This window comes from Polyodon spathula, chromosome 7 (assembly GCF_017654505.1).
Source record: "Polyodon spathula isolate WHYD16114869_AA chromosome 7, ASM1765450v1, whole genome shotgun sequence".
NCBI classification, from domain to species: domain Eukaryota; kingdom Metazoa; phylum Chordata; class Actinopteri; order Acipenseriformes; family Polyodontidae; genus Polyodon; species Polyodon spathula.
Window position 1 is genome coordinate 11,118,403 of NC_054540.1, and position 24,175 is coordinate 11,142,577.

At 36.9% G+C, this 24,175-nt stretch overlaps 1 protein-coding gene across 2 annotated transcripts; it reads left to right on the top strand.

Moving 5' to 3' along the window:
* Positions 1-335: 335 nt before the first annotated feature.
* On the top strand, positions 336-23,933 carry LOC121318146. Of its 2 annotated transcripts, XM_041254511.1 has the most exons (11): positions 336-544; positions 1,228-1,317; positions 11,330-11,414; positions 12,942-13,003; positions 13,327-13,518; positions 13,734-13,816; positions 15,237-15,349; positions 16,287-18,322; positions 20,429-20,504; positions 21,657-21,703; positions 21,945-23,933. In XM_041254511.1, the coding sequence occupies exons 1-8, from the start codon at positions 443-445 to the stop codon at positions 16,544-16,546; spliced, it is 987 nt and encodes a 328-aa protein (XP_041110445.1). In that variant the 5' UTR covers positions 336-442; the 3' UTR covers positions 16,547-18,322; positions 20,429-20,504; positions 21,657-21,703; positions 21,945-23,933. The 2 variants fall into 2 exon arrangements, with proteins under 2 accessions (XP_041110445.1, XP_041110446.1); XM_041254512.1 differs by lacking the exon at positions 13,327-13,518.
* The last annotated feature ends 242 nt before the right edge of the window (positions 23,934-24,175 follow it).

Sequence of the window (24,175 nt, forward strand, 5' to 3'; positions counted from 1 at the left end):
TTGAGAAATAGCACCATGATATTTAAAAAACACACACCGGAGTAACTCTTTTTAATTCTCCCTCGCATAACAAACAAACAAACAAACAAACAAACAAAAATCCTAATTCCAAACATTAAACTTTTTCATGTTATGTTTTTTGCTATCTTGTGGATAATTAAAGCCAAGTTCAATCTAATTTACATTCTGTCTAGTGTTGCTATGTAGCACAACAGCTACAGTGTAATCATTAACTGACAGTAGACAGTGATAATTTATTGAACTGGCAAGCTATACGACTTCTTTGGAAACAAACGTGACATAGAAAGTGTAAACAACTGGGAGTGCTTTTACATACTGTGCGTTTCTGTGTGGGTGTACGGTCCACCACAAGAAAAGCTGTAGGGTATTAATCAGATACATATTTATATTTCTATGAGAACAAGCAGCAGCAGTGATCACAATGACTCCAATTAAAATATCTGAAGTTGTGGAGATTCAGGAAAAGGCCCAGTGCTTTCTACAACAAGCTATAGCAAACGAACGTTCCCGATGGTGGAAGAAGGTATGTTCATGTAGAGACTGCATTATAGCATAGATTTCATGTGTTTTGGTAGTGGCAAAGAATGACAGAGCTACTTAAAAATCATAGCTGAAAAATAAACTATTGAGGTTTTGAAAGCTAATGTTTGCTAATGTCAGTTAATAGACTGTCTCAACTCTTCAAATATATAAAAAAATGTGATAGTTGTATTTAGCCAGTCTATAAATGCAATGCAAAATCCTATTTCAAATTTTTTAAATGTATTATTTCCTTTTTATTTTGTTTGAGGGAACCAGAGTCAGAGTTCACAGATTGTGTAGGCGTTTGAATGTATGAATTCATGTTTGTGTTTTCTTTGCTTCAAGCATTGCAATGTAGATGTGTACAGTAGAAAAATAAATACCGTATTGCTTTGAATTACCACCGCCCTTGAATAAGCGTTGTGCTCATATATCAGATTTGTAATAGACGCCTTCCTCGAATAATTGCAGCTCTCAATAATGGAACATGTAAAAGAAACATGTAAAAAACACAGTATGTCAAAGCATTACAATTAGAAACAAAAGTAATTCAATACATTTGAATAAAAAGAGTACAATTACCCACTGGAGCATACTGGTATTTTACTATAAAGTAAAGTTTATGGAATACCATAAGTTTTTTAAATGTACAATAATATGTTTTTCTTCTGCTCCTTATAACAGGTTGTAGGTAATTATTCTGACTTGTTTAAATTACTCGACAGAAGAAGTCTCCCAGTTACTTTTAAGCCTGGGCCACACTATGCACAACTGGTAAGAACATATACTGATTTATGTGTAATCATATATAGATATAGAGAGGGTATATTACAAGCATTACAAGACCTTTATTTAATGTGTGTAAACCTTTAGGTTGAGTTTCGGGGGGCACTGGTGAGTCGCATCTCTCTTTCCCCTTTCTTTAATCTCCCTGTCAATCACTCCCCTTCTTCTATATAAGTCTCCCGTTTCCACGTCTGCTGTCTCTAGCATTTGTTTGTTTTTCGTACAAGCCAGTAGGCTACCAGTCTATTCTTAGTCTCAGTCTACTTTAAAAAAAGTAAAAAAAAAAAAAATAATATATATATATATATATATATATATATATATATATATATATATATATATATATATATATATATATATATATATATATATATATATATATAATTTTAAAGCCCAAATCTTTTTTTCCCCCCCTTGCTCTTCATGGTGGATGACCACGTTAGGGTGACGGTCGATAAAGCCAAGTTATTTCGTACAATCAAGCATGGATATTCCACCCAATATCTCTCCTCTACTGGATTTCGGAGACAACCCGAGTCCCTCATGGTTTCCAGCCATCTCTTCTACTCTGGTTCCAACTGCAGCTACCACCATTCCTCAACCCCGCCGTGGTAAGAGATCTGCTCCGTTTAATCTATCGCCAAGCTGCCTCTTCTTCAAAAACTGGCCAACCAACAAGTTACTTAAATCATTGTTCGATCTCGGAATATCCATACAAGTATGATCCGACAGGAAATCAATGTTTCTCCTCCTGTGCAAGTCCCAGTGAGCAAATCCAGTCTTTCCTATCCCGGCAGCGTCAATAGCCCGTCCCTCCTCTTCCAAGGTGCTGCCCCACTCAGCGGCACAGTCCATCGCATCTATAGCCGTTCTAGCCACTGCAGCTGTTCCAGCTCTACAGCCCCCTACCCAATTCCTTTAATCCAGCACGAGGCTCCAGTTACTTTCTCTGTTCAATCCAGCCCAAATATCTCTCTCTCCCATAGCCTTCTCATGGAATGGATCAGCCTGCAGTTGAGCCTGCAGCAGTAGATGAGTTCAAGCCTGCAGCAGCAGAGAAATATGCAGCCAGCCTATCCATGCTCCACAGAGATTTTCAGACATCAGCCTTTTGCAGCCTCTCACCATGTCTGTTTCATCTCTCTCTTCCCGTCTTCAATCCATCAAGTCATCCAGGCCCCGTTCTCCCAGCTACCAATCCTGAGGCCCCTCATTACAACTTGGCCATAGCTGCCGCCGCTTCCTCATCTTTTCAGCCTTTTTCTTCCTTCAGACACCACTCCATCTCCTCTCATCTCTGTTGCTTAATCACCAAGGTAAGGATATCAACCTTGTATCCATCCTCATTGCAGCCTCCGAGTACCTCGACCATCAGGTAGTGGATTGCAACGACCTCTCCGTCACTCTTAAGTCTAGCGATACCACAGAGAGTTTGTCATCACCTTTTCAACATACTTGGATGTACTGTGCACAGCCTACCCTCACAGACCACAGACACCAGGAACTGGATCAATATCTCCTGTACGTTTCCGAGCTGTCCGTCAGATACTTGGGTACCATACTTTCTGATTATCATAAAGCTTTCCTTGGCAAAGCAGCCGCAATCCTAGAAGCCGACAATGTCATCATCAACTGGGCCACTCTGGATATGGATTAATTCAATCGGATTTTTAGCGGGCTGAAAGCCGACACCTGAGGGATCTGTGCATCGACAGCCCACTCTTCATCTCTGTGCCCCAGAGCAGCTCTCGCACCCTGCTGCTTTCTTCTCTACCCTCTACCGGTCACATTTCTTTCATCAATCCTGTCTACAGCTTAGCACCCCCATCGCTCCTAGGATAAATACGGCTGCTCTATTAAATTCTCAGGTGGCAGGCAGATCTGCAATAATTTCAATACTGGAACCTGCCTGGTCAAAGGCTGCCGCTATCTCCACATATGCAGCTTTAGCCCCAACACCCACTTCCAGTCCATCTGTCCCATGTTCCGCAAATAGCGGCCCTCCTTTCACTTTCCTTTTTGCTTTAGTTGAAGCTCTCAAATTATAGATCTGTCCACCCTGAGAGGCTGTTACATCAGCAGCATTAATTTACTGATCCCACGTGATGAGTTCTCAATTCATTATATCACTCTTTCAGGCGTTATTAAATCCATCAAGCAGGCAGGTCAATGAGCGTGGCTAACCAAAGTGGATATTTTGGACAGGTTCAAGGTGATGCCCATCCATCCCTCCCTCCGTCACTTATTTGTTGTCTGCTGGAACAGAGGATTCTATTTCGCCACCCAGCTCGCCTTCGGTTGCCGCGGCAGTCCAAAGATCTTCAATACCCTATCTGAAGCGTTATGTTGGATACTGCTAAACTCCTATCACGCTCCTTTAGTTCTCCACCTTCTCGACGACTTCCTTCTCATCAGCCCTCCTTCACATCCATCCGCCCAAGCCATAAACATACTCTGCTCGCTCTTCTCTTTGGTCAGCGTCCCACTCTCTGCTGTAAAACAATCAGCCCTGTTACATCTCTAGAGTTCCTGGGAATCACACTAGATACCATCACGTTCGAAGCACGCCTACCCCCTTCAAAACTGGATTGCATCTGTACCCTCATCAACATTTTTCAGTCATCACGGTCCATCTCAAAGTGGAAGCTACTCTCTCTGCAGGGCCACTTCAATTATGCCCTCCGCATCGCCTCCTCATGCTATCCATCTCTGCAACATTATTACTAGGCATTGGTTCACCTCTAATCTCTCCTCCCTCATCACCAAGGCAGGCCTGCCCTCCCAGTTCTACACACGCCATTCCTTTAGAACCGGAGCAGTGACGTCTGCAGCAAGAGCCGGACTCAGCCTCTCAGTGGGGGCACCCTCTCCTCCCGGTCCACCAGAGGTTTCCTCCTAAACGAAGGGCTTTTTTCCACTCCAAAATGCGGACGGCTTTCCTTTAGGTCATCAATACTAACCAGGTAATTTCAGACCTGTAAGCCTGACTTCTATTATATGCAAACTTATGGAAACTGTAATAAGATCCAAAATGGAAAATTACCTATATGGTAACAGGGTCCTGGGAGACAGTCAACATGGTTTTAGGAAAGGGAGATCGTGTCTAACTAACTTGCTTGATTTTTTTGAGGATGCAACATCGATAATGGATAATTGCAAAGCATATGACATGGTTTATTTAGATTTCCAGAAAGCTTTTGACAAAGTCCCGCACCAAAGATTAATTCTCAAACTGAACGCAGTTGGGATTCAAGGAAACACATGTACATGGATTAGGGAGTGGTAAACATGTAGAAAACAGAAAGTACTTATTAGAGGAAAAACCTCAGAATGGAGTGTGGTAACCAGTGGTGTACCACAGGGATCAGTATTAGGTCCTCTGCTATTCCTAATCTACATTAATGATTTAGATTCTGGTATAGTAAGCAAACTTGTTAAATTTGCAGATGACACAAAAGTAGGAGGAGTGGCAAACACCGTTGCAGCAGCAAAGGTCATTCAAAATGATCTAGACAAGATTCAGAACTGGGCAGACACATGGCAAATGACATTTAATAAAGAAAAGTGTAAGGTACTGCATGCAGGAAATAAAAATGTACATTATAAATATCATATGGGAGATACTGAAATTGGAGAAGGAATCTATGAAAAAGACCTAGGAGTTTTTGTTGACTCAGAAATGTCTTCATCTAGACAATGTGGGGAAGCTATAAAAAAGGCTAACAAGATGCTTGGATACATTGTGAAAAGAGTTGAATTTAAATCAAGGGAAGTAATGTTAAAACTGTACAATGCACTAGTAAGACCTCATCTTGAATATTGTGTTCAGTTCTGGTCACCTCGCTATAAAAAAGATATTGCTGCTCTAGAAAGAGTGCAAAGAAGAGCAACCAGAATTATTCCGGGCTTAAAAGGCATGTCATATGCAGACAGGCTAAAAGAATTGAATCTGTTCAGTCTTGAACAAAGAAGACTACGTGGCGACCTAATTCAAGCATTCAAAATTCTAAAAGGTATTGACAGTGTCGACCCAAGGGACTTTTTCAGCCTGAAAAAAGCAACAAGGACCAGGGGTCACAAATGGAGATTAGACAAAGGGGCATTCAGAACAGAAAATAGGAGGCACTTTTTTACACAGAGAATTGTGAGGGTCTGGAATCAACTCCCCAGTAATGTTGTTGAAGCTGACACCCTGGGATCCTTCAAGAAGCTGCTTGATGAGATTCTGGGATCAATAAGCTACTAACAACCAAACGAACAAGGTGGGCCGAATGGCCTCCTCTCGTTTGTAAACTTTCTTATGTTCTTATGTTCTTATGTTCTCTCTTTGTCTAGTTTGTTTTTTCCTCACTTAAGTCTATGTTGTGCAATGGCTGCAGTCTTTTCTTTTCTGCCCTGAGCAGACTGACTGGTCTCCTTAAATACCCTGCACCTCATTCTAATTTACAATGATAGTCAGGTGCAGTTAATAGTTAGCAATAAAACAATAATGAACAAAAACAATTAACTCATGTTTTAGGCAGGGAGGATATTAACCCCATCCCTGTAGTACCACTCATGGGGACATACATATATATATATATATATTATATATATATATATATATATATATATATATATATCATATATATATATATATATATATATATAAAAGTTTGTCAACCCCTTAGGATTTTCACATATTTCATATATTTCAAAGCTAAAATGTTCTTAGATCTTTATCTAAGTCCTAATAATAGATAAATTTAACCTGATTAAACAAATGACACAAAAACATGATAATTTTCAACATTTATTTGTCCACAAATTATTCAACATTCAATATCCATGTTTGAAAAAGTAGGTGAACCTTTAGATTCAGTAACTGGTGGCACCCCCTTGAGCAGCAATGACTTCAACTAAGAGTTTCCTGTAACTTTGGTCAGTCTCTCACATTGGTTTTGAGGAATTTTGGCCCATTCCTCCTTACAGAACTGCTTCAACTCTGTAACATTTGAGGGCTTCCTTGCATGGACAGCTCGCTTCAGGTCCTGCCACAACATCTTGCTACATGACCCACTTTTGGTTCAGCTTCAGCTCACGGACGGATGGCCTGACACTCTCCTCTAGAATCTTCTGAATCAATGCAGAATTTATGGTTGTGTCAATGATGTCAAGCCTTCCAGGTCCTGAGGCAGCAAAACAGCCCCAAACCATCACACTCCCACCACCATGCTTGACAGTTGGGATGAGGTTCTTTTGGTTTTCACCAAACATAACGTTTCTCATTGAGGCCAATCAGAGAACATTATTCCAGAAGTTTTGTGGATCATCTAAGTGCTGTTTGGCGAGCTTCAGATGGGCAGCAGTGTTCTTTTTAGAGAGCAGTGATTTCCTCCTGGCTATCCTTCCATGAACACCATTCTTGTTCTGTCTTTTTCTGATAGTTGAGTCATGAACACTGACATTAGCCAAGATGAGAGCAACCTGCAGATCTTTGGATGTTACTCTGGGGTTCTTTGTGACTTCCTTGATGATTTTCCAGCTTGTTCTTGGTTTGTTATATAGGGTGGGGCCCCCCAAACTCACCCCTGAAGATCTACCTAATTATTTAAACACCTGATTCTAATTATCCCCTTAATTGAGCTGCTAAAACCTGGGGTTCACTTACTTTTTTACATACCCTGAATCTTAGTTACTCATTGTTTCTTTAATTCATACATCATTTAGTTTCAAAAGACATGGAATTGGTTAATATAAACCCTATTGGATATTTAAGAAAATACTCAAAAAAAGATTCAAGAAGGCGATCATGGTAAAACTATGGAATTTCCATAATTATCATTGGGGTTCACAAACTTCACTGAAGCCCATCTGTGTGTGTATATGTTTGATGTGGAGTATATAGCCAGTCTAGCACAATACCTTGTAAGATTTCCAGATGAATTCTGACATTGTGCTGTTTCTTGAGAGTCCATACATCTGGACTGCAGTCGTGTGTCTGTCCCCTGTCCCCCGTCCCCCCAGCGCCAATGTTTATCCTAGTAGAGCATTTATTTTTTCAAAGACTTTTATAACTGCAGTTAATCCCAGCAATATTACTAAACAACGCTTGTGCATAATAAATGAATAAAAAATCCTTCATTGGCTATTAAATGCAACAGCGTTTTAAAGTGCTTTCCACAGGAATGTGTTTCTCTTACAAAATTACAGAGGCATTAAAAAGGATAAATGACTGCCACCTCCAGTGACTGGCCTGCACTATATCCTCATTACTCGAGTCATTTACATGCATCCATGGTTACTGTGTAAATATTAGATATCAAGTTGCAATTACTATGTCTCAGTTTGGTTTACCACTGCCATAATATGTCACTTCTAAACGTATTATTGTATTTTTCATGGCATACAGTTTTGTATATTTAAGCACACTGTGGAGTGTTAATATTAACCTATACCCTGCATGCTACAGCACTGGGGATTCATCCTGGATTGCATCAACTGTCTATATGTGGTTATCCTGGGATTGACACTAAAAATAATTACTGTTGTTGATGCAAAGTAGTTTAAATCTCTGGTTTACTAAATGTAAAGGTTGAGCAAATCGACCCCTTAATCAGCTCCACAATATAGTAGCGATGACACACGCCTGCAACCACACATGAAGCCCTGTCAGCAAAACTGGTTCACACTGAACTGACAAAACTTGAATGTATTTTAAATGTTCCCAATTCAGTCCTTGGTCAGACTAAAATTAAGATTTCTTAATGAATTTCAATCTTTTCAGGTCATCTACTCTTCATTTACTTTCTCTAATCCCTTTGTGGCATGATAAATCCAATTCCAAAAGCTGTAGTTTGAGCTGAACAAAAGGCCTAATCTTTATGCCAATGCTTTATATAATACAAACAACACTCACCTATTTTTATATATCAAATATTAATTAATTAATCCATGTCCTTTGTTTGGTACATCAACAGCTGTATGAGTGCTCTTTCCATTCGGGGATGGCTATGCAAAGTCTGAATCAACACAAAGAAGCTGTTCAGCAGTACACCAAAGCAATCCAAAGTGTATCAGTACGTTTCATATACTATATATATAGTATATTATATATATATATCGATAATATATATCTATATATATATATATAATATTATATATAAATGACTTGGAATTACTTTATGACAAGCATCAGATTTTACTATTATATATGAAGTAACATATGATTTTATCACATCATTGATTGGCAGTTGCTACTGTCTTTTGTAATAACCCTCTATTTACACATGTGGTTGTGTATATCTAATGTAATTACTAGATAGACAGGCAATTATAGTGTAATGACAGCTTAGTTGGAGACACTATGCAAAGCGTTACCATCCCCTTAACTAGAACAAATAACAACCTTTGCTATAGTTTTTTAAGGCTCTACTTCAGTGGTGCACAACTCAGGTCATGGAGGGCCAGTGTCCCTCCTGGTTTTTGTTCTAACCATACCCTAAATTAGTTAATTGGACCAATTAAGCTTCTAATAAGGTCCGATAAAGTACTTTAGGATGCAGTTGGAATAAAAACCTGCAGGGTCACCAGCCCTCCAGGAATGAGTAGTGCACCACTGTCTACATCATCTTCTCTAAGAAATTTAGCAAAGAGGTAGTTCAGGCAGCAAACTCACTTTCAAGATAGATTAAAATCCTCAATCATATTAGGCACCCTCATTACCAGAACGTTCATCAGTCAAATGGCAGGTATCTCATTCGTCATTCGACAAACACCTCATCCAACGATTAGCTGAAAGGGCTTTATAAATCACCTCAATTCGATGTGCAGGTACTCACATGCACAACCAGGTGTAAACATTAAAACAATTTAGACAATTGAAGTGCCAATGAATTAATATGTATACATTTTGCTACACACCTCTGTTTGTATCATTCAGTCATGTCCTGTAATATAACGCTTAAGTTAAACGTTAAATGACAAGCATTAAGAAATCCTACACTATGCAGTAACTGCTGTAGAGAGGAAGTTGTTTTTCAAAATATCCTAAAATAGGGATGATGTTATAAACAAATGGTATAGAAAAACAACTGTGCTATGAAAAAATGCTACAGAAAGATCTAAGTCAAACAATGCACACTAGGGGCTAAAATATCCCTCAAATGTATTATGTAACAGGCACTACTACAACTAATAATGTACTTGCCCATTTTAATCTTCATAGTATTCTCTGAAATCATCCCCATACTTTCCAGACCCTGGGTACTCACCTACAACAGGACCTGGCCTTGCTACAATGACAGCCTTGGATTAGAACATATATCTCTGTTTCTTTTATTTGTTTATTTTGTACTTATTACTTATCTTAAAATAATATGTTCTGTCTGTTTCTGTGTAGATTAATTACCATGATCTATTCCACAAAAGATTTTTTCAGGCAGAAACAGTATAAATTTTATTATTTTACTCCTGGCATTGTGGTTTCTGCACAAGAAACAAAGTGGCAAAAGACACATTTTCACAAGTAATATCATGACATTGGTTTACTTCTGCCTTTTCTTTTCTTAGATGTGCACACAACTGAAAATTCACATTTAAGAAAATACTAGGATCACAATGAAACAAAACGTTGATCACTATACTTAATACGTACCTTGCAAGTAGGGCCCGTGTTTGAAAAGCGTGAAGCACACCTCCATCTGTATCCCTGTTCTGACTCACTTACCAAATCTGAAGCAGCACTTTTATCCTGTTTTTTTTATGTTATTGTTAATCCTTACTGTCCCACACATCACTTGACATTTTAGAAAATTTTGAGCAAATTCTGGCAGTGTGTTAAATTGGTGCAAGGCAAAACATATTGTGATAATTATTTCTAATATTTATCAACTATGCAATTTATGGCCAACACTGACATGGATTTTTACCTTCAAATTTATGTGCTGCAATGTCCGTTTCAAATATTTCAGATAGTTTCTCCAACACACTAAAGAAAATAATGATTACTTCATAATATTGATAATTACTACACACCACTGTTTTCACGTTGCACTGCTAAAGTCTTCTCTCGTTGATCAACGAATGAGCACTGACACAAAGCGAAATGGGCAGAGATTTGTGACTCATGCCAAAATGAAACCTGATCAGAATGAAAGCTTGACCAATCAACATGCAGTGATTATACTGATGTTAATGGTGGCCAATAGCAGCTAACAGAAACAGAAGCAGTATGAGGAAACAGAGTGCAAGCAGCACAAACTGTGCTGAATGAACGCGCATTTGATAAACGTTGCGCTGGTGAACTGTATGAGTGGATGGAATGCATCAGCACCAGTATCAAAATAAGTCCCGGTACAAAGTACCGGCAGAATTTCACCCCTGGTTCTAATGCTTCTCATTGGTTCAAATTACTTTTCTTTTTTACCCCAGCAGGATTCTAAAAGATTATGGAATCCGGAGAATCGGCAACACTGTTATAGATATGATTTCTATTGTCACCCCAGGCTAATGTTTGCTATAATTGTATAGCTATAATTCTATAATTGTATAGGTTTAGAAAACATTAGATGCCGGAAGACCCGAACATAAAGCTGTGATATTAGTAAATCAGTTTTACACTATGAGAAATAAAGCACCGAGCTGCTAGTTCAGTCTGGAAAACAACATTTATTAAAGCTTACTTAACAAATACTACTAATAATATTCATCATTTTATTACATCTTTGGTCTTTGGCCTTGCCCTTTGCGGTACTCCTGCCCATAATTTAGTTTGCTGATAGTGGAGAGGCTGACTGTAGGGAAGCCATGGGCAGGGGGCGGGATAGGTGCCCTCCCCCTTAGACGAAGCCAATAAAACAGGTGGAGGCAAACTCTGATATACAGCGGGACGATGCTGAACATTGAAACCCTTTTATTGCTTAACTACTATGTTTATGTGTGATTATGTAGTTAACCACCTGTCTGCTTTTCATATTCATGGCATTACTGCTAATAGATGTGGCTCCCACTTCTCCCACAGAATGGCTGTCTGTCTGGCTGTCATTCCAGTTCCTGCCTTCACACGCCATTATTTACAAGGAGAGCATATGCATATGCAAAATGTGGTAAGGAAGCATACACCTCATTCAGGGTTACATGGAGTCAATTGCTATTGAACAGGCATGCCGTATTACCTACATAGAGAATTCAAATTTTCGTAAGTAAATACTGTACATTACATTTCTGTAGATTTTTACACTAACGTGATTGCAATAAAGAGTTATATTTTTCCCATGTGAAATACTAACTACAGTGATGAAAAGAGCAGGACAATGCAAATATCCTGCCAGACATGTCTGTATGAGTTAAAGCTGTACGAATAGCTTTTGTTTCTGCTTAAGTTTATTTTCCAGGCTAAACAATGTCCTTTTCTATCACTGGGTCAGTATCTGAGAGAATTCCTAAAGCTGAAGTGAGGTGGTTTAGAAATGAGTACAAGGAACAAGCAACTGTCATGTCTACTCCCGCTTAAATGCTAAGTTGGTAAATGAAAAATCTCTAGACAAAATCTGTTTCAGAGGAGATATTGCATTTGCACACACTAAAAGTGAATGGGTTGATCTACATTTAATGTGGTTATCTTTTCTTGTGGTGATGTACAGTGCATTCTGTCATACAAGTGTGGAAAGCTTTCTTCCATGACCTGACTTTCATGCTTTCTATGTGCCACTGCAATTGGTGTAGCACTTCCCTGTGGATGACGTTGGTTGTAATGTTATTTATCTGCAATGCTGAAAGACAAATTCAATTTGACATTTAAGCCACAAGCTACTTTTTCCAGTAGGGATCCCCTAGTTCCTGTCAAAGATAGATAGGTCATTTATTCAAAGCAAATTTTGCAAGGAAACTTGCTCTTTTTTCATTGGTGTCCTGGGAATGTGTATACACAGTGCACAATAGATTTGCAACATTTCACTTCTCACACAAATAAACATAAGATGATATTTTCATAGCAGCTGAAAAAGCATGCCATTTCTACATATTCAGTAAAAACTTTTTTTTTTTTTTTTGTCTTATAACTATTGGTAACTTAATACAAATAAAGACCTGGGACTTCACCTGCATCTGCTGTAGTTCAGATACATACAGTAAATACAGAAAGCTCAAAACGTACTATGGAAGGAAAAACCCTGTCTGTTTTGGCAGGTTTCACAGACCCTGATTAGCTCTACCTGCAATAAAGTAAACTACTCAGTACAAAGTGTAAAATAGCTTTGAGGACACCGAGGTCGTGTCCTTGGTTGTTTTTTTGCATCATCAATGCAGATGCTCATGTGAAAAATTCTGATAAAGTACAAAAGACTGTCATAAATATTGCCAGCTACAGCTTGAAACCTAAGTTTGACCTCGGTAGAATGTCAGCTCTGCTTAAGATGCTGAAGGCAGTGTACGATTTTTGTCAGTTAGACCAACCATCAATGTATTATCAAAGGCCACCTACTACCATCAGAAAACCAGGCAATGTTATCTGGAATATTACTGTAATTTGAAAATATAATTTACTCCCCATGTATATTCCGCCTGATTGATTGTGTGTGTGTGTGTGTGCATGTACATTCTAACAGTGTTTCTCTGTACAACACTATTTCTAGGGGAGTTGAAGAATGCCCTGAAAGATGCTGAAAAGGCTGTTGTTTTAGACAGTTTCAATCCTGTAGGTTGGTTACCCTTATTTAAATCTGATTCCCTGTTAATGATCATGCAGTCATTTAGGAATATAATATAATACACTGATTAATCCTTTTATAATATCTGGAATCTGAGGAGACAGTTGTTTTTCTTACCTTTCAATATCCAATGTGACCCAAAGCACTAAGTAGATTTGGATAGCTTAGATTTTGTCTGAAGAATAGTATTTTGTTCAACATGATGATTAAAGTTAATGTAAAAAAGTTTACAAAGGTAAATGCGTATAGTAAGTTTGCAGTTTGCCATGATTTCCACCAATTTAAATGAAATATTCTATTAACACCATAGGCTGTTTACTGTGTAAGAGCTCTGGTCTTCAGTACTATGGGAGAAATGAAGATGGCTATGCAGGATTTAAACTGTGCTCTTAAACTGAACCCTTCACATGCCTGCACACTGATATTACGAGGGACACTCACAGGACTATTGGCAGAAAGCAGTTGCAATGCATTTGATATGAAGAACAAAGATCACAAGAAGGTTACTCTTTTATTGAAATACTAGACTCATCGAGCTAGTGTAGTTAAACAGATATTACTCTGATTATATTCAGTATTGTAAGCTACTGCAGGTCTCTGTTGATTTTTATTCAGCATTAGTAAAACTTGTAACCATTTTGATAGCCATTTTGAGAATGAGGCCCTTGAGGCATTCAGATTTACATTCAGTTTAATCAACAAATCTCTTTTTAATAGGCTCTGGAAATGCAACGGGACGCATATGTTTTCCAGGATTTGGTGGATTTCAAAAGCCCAAAAATCAATGAATTCTACAACAGGTGAGCCTGTTTTGTATATCAGTATCTACCCAGTATGTACAATCTTACAGCTGCAATATGTTATGTTGACACCATATTATTGACTGTGGGGGTCAGAAAAATATACTATAACAAAAATCCTCTGCACATGAACGTGTAGAACTGCCCCATTTATACTTCAGACCTGAGTCATCACAGTGCCCCCCAAACAATATTAGCTACGTTACAATTCACTACAGCACCTTGAAATAAGTAAAAAAAAAAAAAAAAAAAAAGATAAATAAATAAAACCATTGTGAAACTGTTGTTGCGTTAGCTCCAAGATCACTGAATTATAGTTTTAAGAAGGAGAGGAACTTGAACAAGTATTGACACAAAGGCTTTTCTCCTTTGAATACCTTGTTTCCTAGTGTTGCTTAGGGACTGAGTAGAGTTTACAGTATGTTTAATTCTAGAATGTTTGCTGACATTTCTTTCCTAGGGAGAGCACTTAAACACAGCAAGATTAATTCAAGTAAACAATGCTTCAGGTTTTATCCTAGTTTGTTTGAAACAATCGTAAAGAAAACACTCCCTCCCCCAAGCAGTGATACATGCAGTTGAATCTTGGTTACCAGTATAAAAATACAAAGCTACAGTGAATTGACAGTGGCATGTGAAGTACACATTACTTTTAGCAGGTATACTGTATTTTACAAATTGCACATGGTAGTTTAAAGGAAGTGTACAGTATTCACCAGAGGGCCTTCCACACAAGGAATTCCGGCATGTGGATGATAATTGATCATGACATCGTCATGAAATTTTGAAGTGCTAAATTTACTTGTACCCACTCTTTTCTCATGATAAAACCGGTTTACATGTCACTCCCCCTGGCATGCTATTTCTGTAGAGCTTGCAAATTTAGCATATCAAGGATAAAAGCACATAAGATTTACCTTATCATTTCAAAATTTCACAACTGATTTTTTTTTTTTTTTTTATTGTCAAACATTCAATGCACAGCAACACATTTATGGGTATTTAAAAAATGTAAAGCGTGACCTACAAATCCCCTGCACTTCTATCGAGTACCTGGAATATTCAGGAGTACAATAATATACAGTATATGTATTTATTTATACAGATGATTTATCCATTGAGCTAAGGCCTCATTTACAAGGGGGTCTTAGACAATAAAACAATTACAAATACAAGACACGCAATAAATTCATGTGTGGTTTGAACTTAATTAGCAGCCTCCAAAAAACAAAACAAAAACAACATATATAAAAAAAAGACATAATTACAAAAATGGACAGCGACATTGACATTTTACAATGTTTCTGCAGAGCATTTCAGTTGGCATTGTTTAAAGTTTAAAGTATAGTAAAGCTCAGCCAACACACATTGCCAGTGTGACTAATTATAGTTTTCAATGTCACTTTTAAAACTGTGGTAGGTTCTTGTGGTGTTTGAATGTTCCCCACACTGTGATTGAGTTGGACTTGTTGTCTGGATCTTCTTTCAATACCAGCCTCCCAGGAAGACCCAACGGAACACCTTCTGCTTTGGGTATTGCTGTTTCACATTCTATTCTTCTAATACTGGCCCTTTTGACCGCAGTAACAGTGATAACATAGAAAAAACAACAGAGGCAACCTGACAGTGTTAGCTTTATGATCTTGGTTGATTAAATAAGCAAGTGAATTACATTCTAATTTATCCAGGTTATCAGAGAGTTTTTAAACTAAGATGGCTGGTGATTTATAGCATGTTGTTCTTATTAGAGAGACTTGATTCATTTGGGACTGTACATGATGGTCTTAACACTGAATACAGGGAGGTGGCGTAATTACTAATGATCACTTTATAGTGCTGTTAATAGGTGCAAATCAGGTCTGTAAAAAGTGGCCTTAGTTCTAAGTGCTACTGCACTGAGGTGCAATAGAACTACACTACCTGTACCTGTCTCATTGTAACATATGTACTCTGTGGCCTCCACACCAGTGTCTTTGAAATGTTACAGTGTTTACTGCACCTAGGCCATAAACACATGTGACAGAATCTGATTATTGAAACTGGCAGATGTTTTTATTTATTTATTTATTACTCTATGTAATATGAAAGACATTGAAATGTGTTTGTTATGAAAAGATAGCATGGTTGGGATTGTCTCATTTGTGAACACTAATGAATATTTTTTTAAGCATAGGTGCCCATATAAAACATATAGCAGCACTACCAACAATAACAATTATCCCATTACAAAAGTGCATATTGCAGAATTCACATTTGAATAATTAGAAACATTACTGTGGTCCTTAACTTTGTAAATGAAGGTAAACACAAGTACATTTTGGCCATGCATTAATGTTGCATTTATGAAGGACTATGAATGTAAGTGATACGTATTACCATATTAGAGCACTGTTTTATATTTCTTACATCATATAGTTTCTGTCGATTCACTTTTCCTTTTCTTTTTTTTTTCTAAAATATGTATTGGTAGTATTAAACAAGACTCCAAAAAATAGCTACAATCACAGCCAGCAGAGGGACCCATTTCGCTGTGGCACACCTGCCTGTTACCGTGACGATAGTAGAGTGGAAAGAAGATCAGCTTACGGATCAGCACTGAGGAAGTATTCGGCAGACATGAAAGGCAATGCACTATTAACAGAACCTTATTTTTGGGAAAACACATTTTTTTCCTTTAATTGTTCTTTAATTCTTTACATTTGCTTCCAGTCACTAATGAAACTGCAATGACAGTGGCAGACATAATTTAAGTAAACTGAAATTAACAACAGAGTGTAGAGAAATCTCCACACCAGAAGGGCCCCTTTGGCGTTGAAATGAATCCCTCGTACTTGTTTCATTATTGAGACAACAAAAGGCGTTTGTACATTGGTACTGAATGGATATCCAAAAGTGTTTAATGCACAAGTGTTTGATACCAAAAGCAGAACAGTGCACTGCAGTGGAATTTAGAACGCATAATACCATATCACAAGTTTCTCAGAATAATACAAAGAAGAATTGGGAAAAAAAAGAGATCCACAACCGTCTCGTCAATGACCAACTATTCCAATAGGAGAGCTAAAGAAAACCCTTAACTAGCACAACACATATCGGAGCATGTAAAAACAATTAATATTGGGACCTATATTACGGTATAGTAAATCATAATAAAGTAAACACAAGCAATGCTAAACTGATTAGGTTAATTAAAAGAAATGATGACTGGGAGTTTAGATGGTTCAGTGTGGGAGGTACGGTTTCTTGTAGTATATATGATGAAACGTTGAGCTTATTTGCTCTGCAGCTTATGAATAATAATATTGTTTTCTGCCAGTGCTAAATCCACATGAGAATGGGGCCGTTTAGATAATTTGTATCCATTTAAAAATAGATATAAATCACATTACTATCCATTTCATTGATATCAGACCCTTTTTACTATGTTTTGAACTTCAAATAGCTGACTGTAACACATGACTTGTTTCTTGGAATCAGCTGCTAACAATGTCTGATGAAAATATTTTAAACCGCCTGTGATGCAGAGGAATGTTTAACAAAAACAAAAATCTTTAATAATCTGGCATGGCTCATACTGCCTAATATAGTACTCAGTTGCCATGGATTGGTATGTATTTCTAAGATGCATGAAGGCAGCCACTCTACAGGAAGTGCAGCCAGTGGACATGCCATGGGGAATGGTGATCGCATCAAAGCTGTCAGCACCTCCCAGTGTGACACTGCTCACTGCCTAAAGAAATGCTGAGGAGTGGAAGTAAACAATAAATCGGTTGAAAACTTCTGTCAATCCTGCTGCCCTAGCTGGAGGCCGGCAGCATGCTGTGGGTGTAAACCACTATGGAACACCCCAGGGGCCTGGTTTAGAACATTCACATATTACTGACCATGTCTTATGGGAGAGCAATACCCTGCACCAACCAGAACTCACAACATGCCACTTTAAATCAGTGCATAGCAGTCATTTTTGTTTTTCAACATAATATAAAGAAATAAAGAGACAGAGTAAAAAAAAGTTTTACAAACAAGAAAGATAGAAGTCCAAATCTGAGTTGTCTTAGGATGTGGTCAATACTTATTAAAGGCAATTACAGTCAACAGTCTTTCAGGGAAGGGCCAACAGTACCCCAAATCGAACAAATACCTGCAAACTGCAAGGCCCTGTGAATTGTGTTACAGTGAAAATTTACAACAGTATACATTTTAAAGGCCTTGTCAAAACACACAAAAAAGAGATTGACAAGGAGTTTTTATCAAAACATTTTTGCAAACGTATTCATAAGTTTCTTCCTAGTCCTGCTGTGTATCTTATGATTGAGTGTTAAAGGTTACAGATGTAACTATCTGTATTCTGTCTCTAATGTGATTTGTAGATACTGGGATATCTGACAGAATTCTTCAGTTGACCAAAAGAGCTGCTGCTTGGTCTGAACGACGTGCGGCTTCAACTTCTGCTTACATGGAATTTCAGACCAACACAAAACCAGAACCTGTGGCATCTTTAAGAAGGTATGAAACATTTAAATGGCCTATTCTTTATGTTTATAAAACAGAATAAATCCTTGCAGTCTAAGGTTTTTGTGTGTGTGTGTGTGTATATATATATATATATATATATATATATATATATATATATATATATATATATAGGCAACTGTATAAGTTAGTTGAACTCATGATCTCACAGTAGACCTCTTTGCGGTCTTTGGGTAGATTCCCGTTGCCCAAAGCTTGTTTTCTGTCACAGATAAGCAATTGCAGCTTTTTCTTGAGACATACCAAGATTTGTAGGGTCTGGGCAGTATATCATCTTCAGCTGAGGGAAAAACAGGGAATTTCTCCCTGCTGACAGTATGACACTGAGTCACTTGTGCTGAGATATAAAAAGATAAATGCATTGTATTAGCTGTCTCAATTTATTCTAAAACTCAAAACATCCTGTGTATAAAACTGTGATATGAAGGTGAGATATGAACACTATGAATAGAGCACAATTTACAGGTGTGGTTTACATATGAAATATCATGGTTTACGTAAGTCTGTTATACTATTTTATATGTATTGGGGAAACTAAAAGGCATTTAGCAGACCGGTTTGTAGAACAATTAAGAAGCATTCACAATAACACCACTGCATTTCCAGTAGCTCATCACTTCAATTGGGGTGATCACACACTGCTGAAGAGATCAGTCTGTGTGATCAATCAATGCAATGGAACAAATGTTTCTCGGAAACAAAAGGAACGAGCGTTTATCTTCAAACTGGGAACTTTGGAAACTCTGGAAATGAACATTCCATTCTAATAATCATTACACCATCCACAGAATGTTTGTATAGTTACAAGCCTTGAACAACAACAAGCTTACTGCACTGTGTTTACTTTTCATTTTAAAAAGCTGAAGAAGGGCTTTTGCCCAAAACGTCCTGAAAATAAAAGATTTTTTAATCTTTTAAACTTTTTGTGTACATTTTTAAAAAAAACTTTTCTTTCATATGCCTTCAATTTTGTACACTACAGTTTTATATATTGTGTGTGTGTGTGTGTGTGTGTGTATGTATATATATATATATATATACACACACACACACACACACATTTATCTGGAATGTTATTAATCTGAACATTTTAAAGACTAAACATGAATTGTGTAAATTTCAAGGAAAATGTAATTTGATTTAATGAGCAACTGGTTTTATATGAATGATGATGGACTTTATATGTGCACCCTGATGTTGATATTATTTAAAGTTTGGTGTTGTTATATTGAAGAAAAAAATTAAATACGGTACAGCAACACTCTTTAAAGGTAATCTTTCAGCAACCACTCTTTAAAGGTAATCTTTCAACTGAGAGAATTAATGGTCTTTAACTATTAGCATTTGTCTTCTGCCATTTAATATAGTGTGGAAACTAGGCATGCTAAATAAATTAAAGCTCTAATATGACCATTGAAATGCAGTCATGAGTGATAGTCAATTTGAACGATATAAGCTAATGGGGTCAAAGGCAGAAAAGTCCTCACAAATAGTAAAGCTAGTTAAATGCCACCGTCATTGCAGGTTACTGAAAAATAAAAAAACAACCCTGCGCCACGCATCCTTCACAAGGAGAATCCCTGCTCTGTTCACCCTTTCAAAAAATGAAGGTCTTTGGGCTGAAGGATTGATTTTACCTTGCTTTCTGTTTCATTGTAAGTGATAACTAACAGACACCACAAGCGTACAAGGAAAGAAAAAATATTGAAAATAAGCAGAAGTTTATTTCCAAGGATTCCTGTCAGGGCTGTCAGTTCCAGTAATAAACAGCATAGCCGGGACAATTAATGACCTTCAGACCCTCTTAAATCAGTCAAACAATTAACCGTTATGCTCTACATAGAAGCGTTTCATTCCTTTCTTGCATTTTGTTGTACATGAGAATGACAACCTACTATTTCAAAATAATGCCCAGTCACATCAAGGGAACTGTCTCGTATAATTACTTGGCATGGCTATCTTTTATTTGTCATCAAGCAATAATTTTACATATTGAAGGAAGCTTATAGCAGTGTTCTATAACAGACATTTGATTCTATGAGAAGGAATCTAAACACGTGGAATACTCTTGGCTTTCAGGGGAACCGGCTCTTCCGTGCAGCAACTAAGGAAACAGGAAGTTCAGTCAAAGATATTATCTGAAGTGGGCATAACAGTAAGTTACAAAAGAAAAACATTTACCATACTCTGCTCTGCTAACACTATATGCTAAAATACCAAGTCTGTATATTTTCATATTCAGCCATACTAGTAACAAATATGTTTTCGACTATAAAACAGTCTTTTTTATTTAAAATATTTAATAACACAAACTGTTATAGATTAGATATAAGTCTATTATACATTTTTTGTCATTGCTTTATTTATTTATTTATTATTTTTGCTGTTGTTTATCATCGCTTATAACCACTTGCAACGGATCCCTAAACTATAGTGTTAATGCTACATGTCCTTTAAAAGGAACATTGAAGAAACATTTTTCAAAATCTCACCACATTGCATTGTTTATATGCAGATCTTCTGTTTTCTATCTAATTTCATATTTTGGTGCTATATTAAAGTATAAATACCTATATAAATGGTATATATATTTATATATATATATATTATATATATATATATATACATATATATATATATATATATATATATATATATATATATATATATATATATATAGATATATAATGTTTTATATATTTTTAACTGTTTTGGAGTTTTATGTAAATTGCTTCCCCCCCCCAGGGCTTTTGCTTTTATGAAATTATTGTTTTTGGTAACTTTCCAAAATTCTTGGGCATTTTTTGTCACAATATGTATAGTAACTTGACAGTACTTGCAACTGGCGGCAATTTGTAATTCTGTTTTAAATTCCATGAGTGTGTAAATCAACCCTATCGAACTGTAATATAGTTTTAAGCAAGAACAATACTGTGTATTAAATTGTAATCTTCTTTCAGATCTGGCACACGTGTACAATCGTCCAATAGAAATGTAGGAATTTGCTGCCACTCAGTAGTTGGGGTCGGTTTAAAGTATTCAGAACAAATCAATGTGAGATATGTCAGGAAGGTGGGACATCGCTCAAGTGCACTGGGAAAGTATTTATTTTTGTAGGTTATTTTAATTCATAGGAAAGGAGTCAAGTCAACGTGAATCAAGTAACCATTTCCAATGTTTTTCAGGTGTTATTGAATATACACCCATTTCATTTTTTTGTAATGGGGTTGTTTTATCAGGTTTTATCAGTTAAAACCTAAAATCTGAAGTCCTATTTATATGGTACTAAAACTAATTGCTTTTGCAGGTTTTTCAAGCTGTTAATCTCTGTGATGCTCCAAGGATGTATTATAAGTAAGTTTTTAAGGTCTGTTTTAAGGTGTGCTTTGAAATAAATACATAACTTAATAAATAGTTTAATTCAAGGATGAATTACCATAATTGTTACTTTTGTATATATTACATGAAGACACTGCTAAATACTTATATAATATATGTATACATTTTGTAATATAATTCATACAATGTTTCTGTTTCATTATATTTATTGTGCTAAAGAGCTGACTTACAGTTTTTTTTTTCTTTTCTGCTACAGACCTTGGAAAGGAGATAAGCTTCCAGTTACTGAGTTGCCTATAAAGCTACCAATGAAAGTGTTTAAGGTCTGAGCAATTACTTGTAGACAGAAATGTTGGAATTGTGTTCATTGCTAAATATGGTCTACAGTGTCCTATGTACTGGACTTTTCTATATGTCCGTATAAAAAGTTTTGATCATTATTAGTCCACGTTGAAAAATAATTCAACTCCGTGTAACAACTACATATTTTGAAAAACATAAATAAGAAAAGATACATTTTGAAAGTTTGTTTCCTGACAGCTGAAACAATTAGAATCCCAAGACACACGACTTCACAAAAAACATAGGTACGTGTTGATGAATAGAAGGAATTGTTAAATTTGCAGTATCATGGCACCCCCAGTGGACAGAGAAGATCCCTGCCCTTTTTTAACATGAATCACACAGGCTGATCACCCAAGCATTGCAATGAAAAATGCATCCCAACAAGAATTAGTATAAGCGAGCAGTAATACACGCCAAGGGTGTTCAAATATTGTCCAATATCATGTCTACGGGTGTTCGGCATTAACCAAAGGCTGTTAAACAGTCTAGGGTGCAGATTTTTGACCATATTTGAACACCCTGGAGTGTGGTATTGCTCTTGTAAAGAACGACAGCTGTGTGCATGAGTATGTGTGTGAAATGCAGGCATAGCTAGAAGAAAGGATGTATCTGAATGACTGTGCTGATCCAGATCAAGAGAATAGCAAATGTCCCGGTGTAGAATAAGAAAACAAATGCATTTAATTTTAACTTACCTGAACTACATAAAGACAATTTAATTGCATTAAAAAATATAGACTAAAACTTAGTTAGGCAGAACAGACTCAATCAAAGGAAAGAAAAACAAAATCTTGAAGCAGATACAGATTTGCGGTTAAATGTCCTGATTCAAGATTTTGTAAGGAAACAATATATTCAGTGACGACATCCCAGTTCAAATTGGGAAACAAAAAGCTGATAGAAACACTGTTAATCTGTTACGAAAAGAAAAAAAAATAATAATACAACATTAACGGCACAAACATATACAGGGGTTTAGACAAAAAAAAGAAATGCCTGCAGTAATGTTGAACACATGTTTAAGCAGGATGTTCCTTGTAACTGACTCCTTTAACGTGATGTTTTCTGTTTCATATAATTTAACTATATCCCTGTTTCAAGTCAGACATATCTTTGAGTCAGTTGGCCCGTTTATTTTCACTTTGGCACCCATACAGTGTAATGTTAATTTTACAGCTCTATAAATGGTTACAGCTAGACAGCAAGAATGTGGCGTAAGTGTTATTATTTCCACAAAGGAAACCCGAGGTTTGCATGGGTAAGAGCCAGCAGCAGAAGAAGAGTACCCCTCTAGGCCTAGCATTGTACTTTAGGAAGAACAGAAAACCCTCTGCTGTCTAGTTTCTCTGTGGCGTCAGCTGCAGACCTCTGTCTGCAAGTGCATTTCCTGTTGCTTAATTCCCCACAGTTCAAATGAAATGTACAGTATCTAAGTGGGGCACACACACATTAATTGCTTTGCTCTAGGCATGCGCTAGATGTTAAGCTGTGTTTGTTTGTTTTTTTTTTTTTATCACAGTGTTTCATGTAAATTGATTGTGGCCATGCACATAGGTTTTCCTTGCTTCCTTCTACAGGGACACATGACAGGCACTGCTTCTTGAAAGTGCCAAATGATCTGGAATAATCCTTCCTGAGGCCAGTGCTTCCCTTGTCACCATGGAGTGAAAACAAATGTACTGCTGCTGAGCCATGTCTCTGTTATACAACATGCTGGTAATCCTGGCCATGTTGTTTATGACTTTGGTTTAGGCAAGTACAGTATATAGATCCTTAAAGAGCAACTGATACAAATAGGAAATATATCAGATATCTTAACTAAGGTATTCTTCTTCTTGTTTGACATCACTTTGTATTATTTTCAATTAGTTGGTGACTTTTTTTGTTCTTAATCATTAACCAGCTCCCCCTGCAACACTCTGCACCTAGTGTATATAATATAAAACATATTTTCTGTATTGTATTTCTTACTGATGTATTTCTTTCATCCATGAGTTTTGCAAGTGTGTTTAATGACCCTAAATAGCACTAACTACCAATCTTAGGTATCATTTGGCAGTCAAAGACTATTGGCAGCTGTGAAATATGAGTTGGTGGCACCAGTACTATACAGCCAGAACTCAATATAATGACTTTTGTATT

Bases quoted from the DNA above. Each gene is read 5' to 3' on its own strand.
- LOC121318146 (XM_041254511.1), top strand. From the start codon at position 443: ATGACTCCAATTAAAATATCTGAAGTTGTGGAGATTCAGGAAAAGGCC. The intron at 545-1,227 runs GTATGTTCATGT...TCCTTATAACAG, and splicing joins GTTCCCGATGGTGGAAGAAG to GTTGTAGGTAATTATTCTGA. The intron at 13,817-15,236 runs GTGAGCCTGTTT...AAACTGTGGTAG, and splicing joins ATCAATGAATTCTACAACAG to GTTCTTGTGGTGTTTGAATG.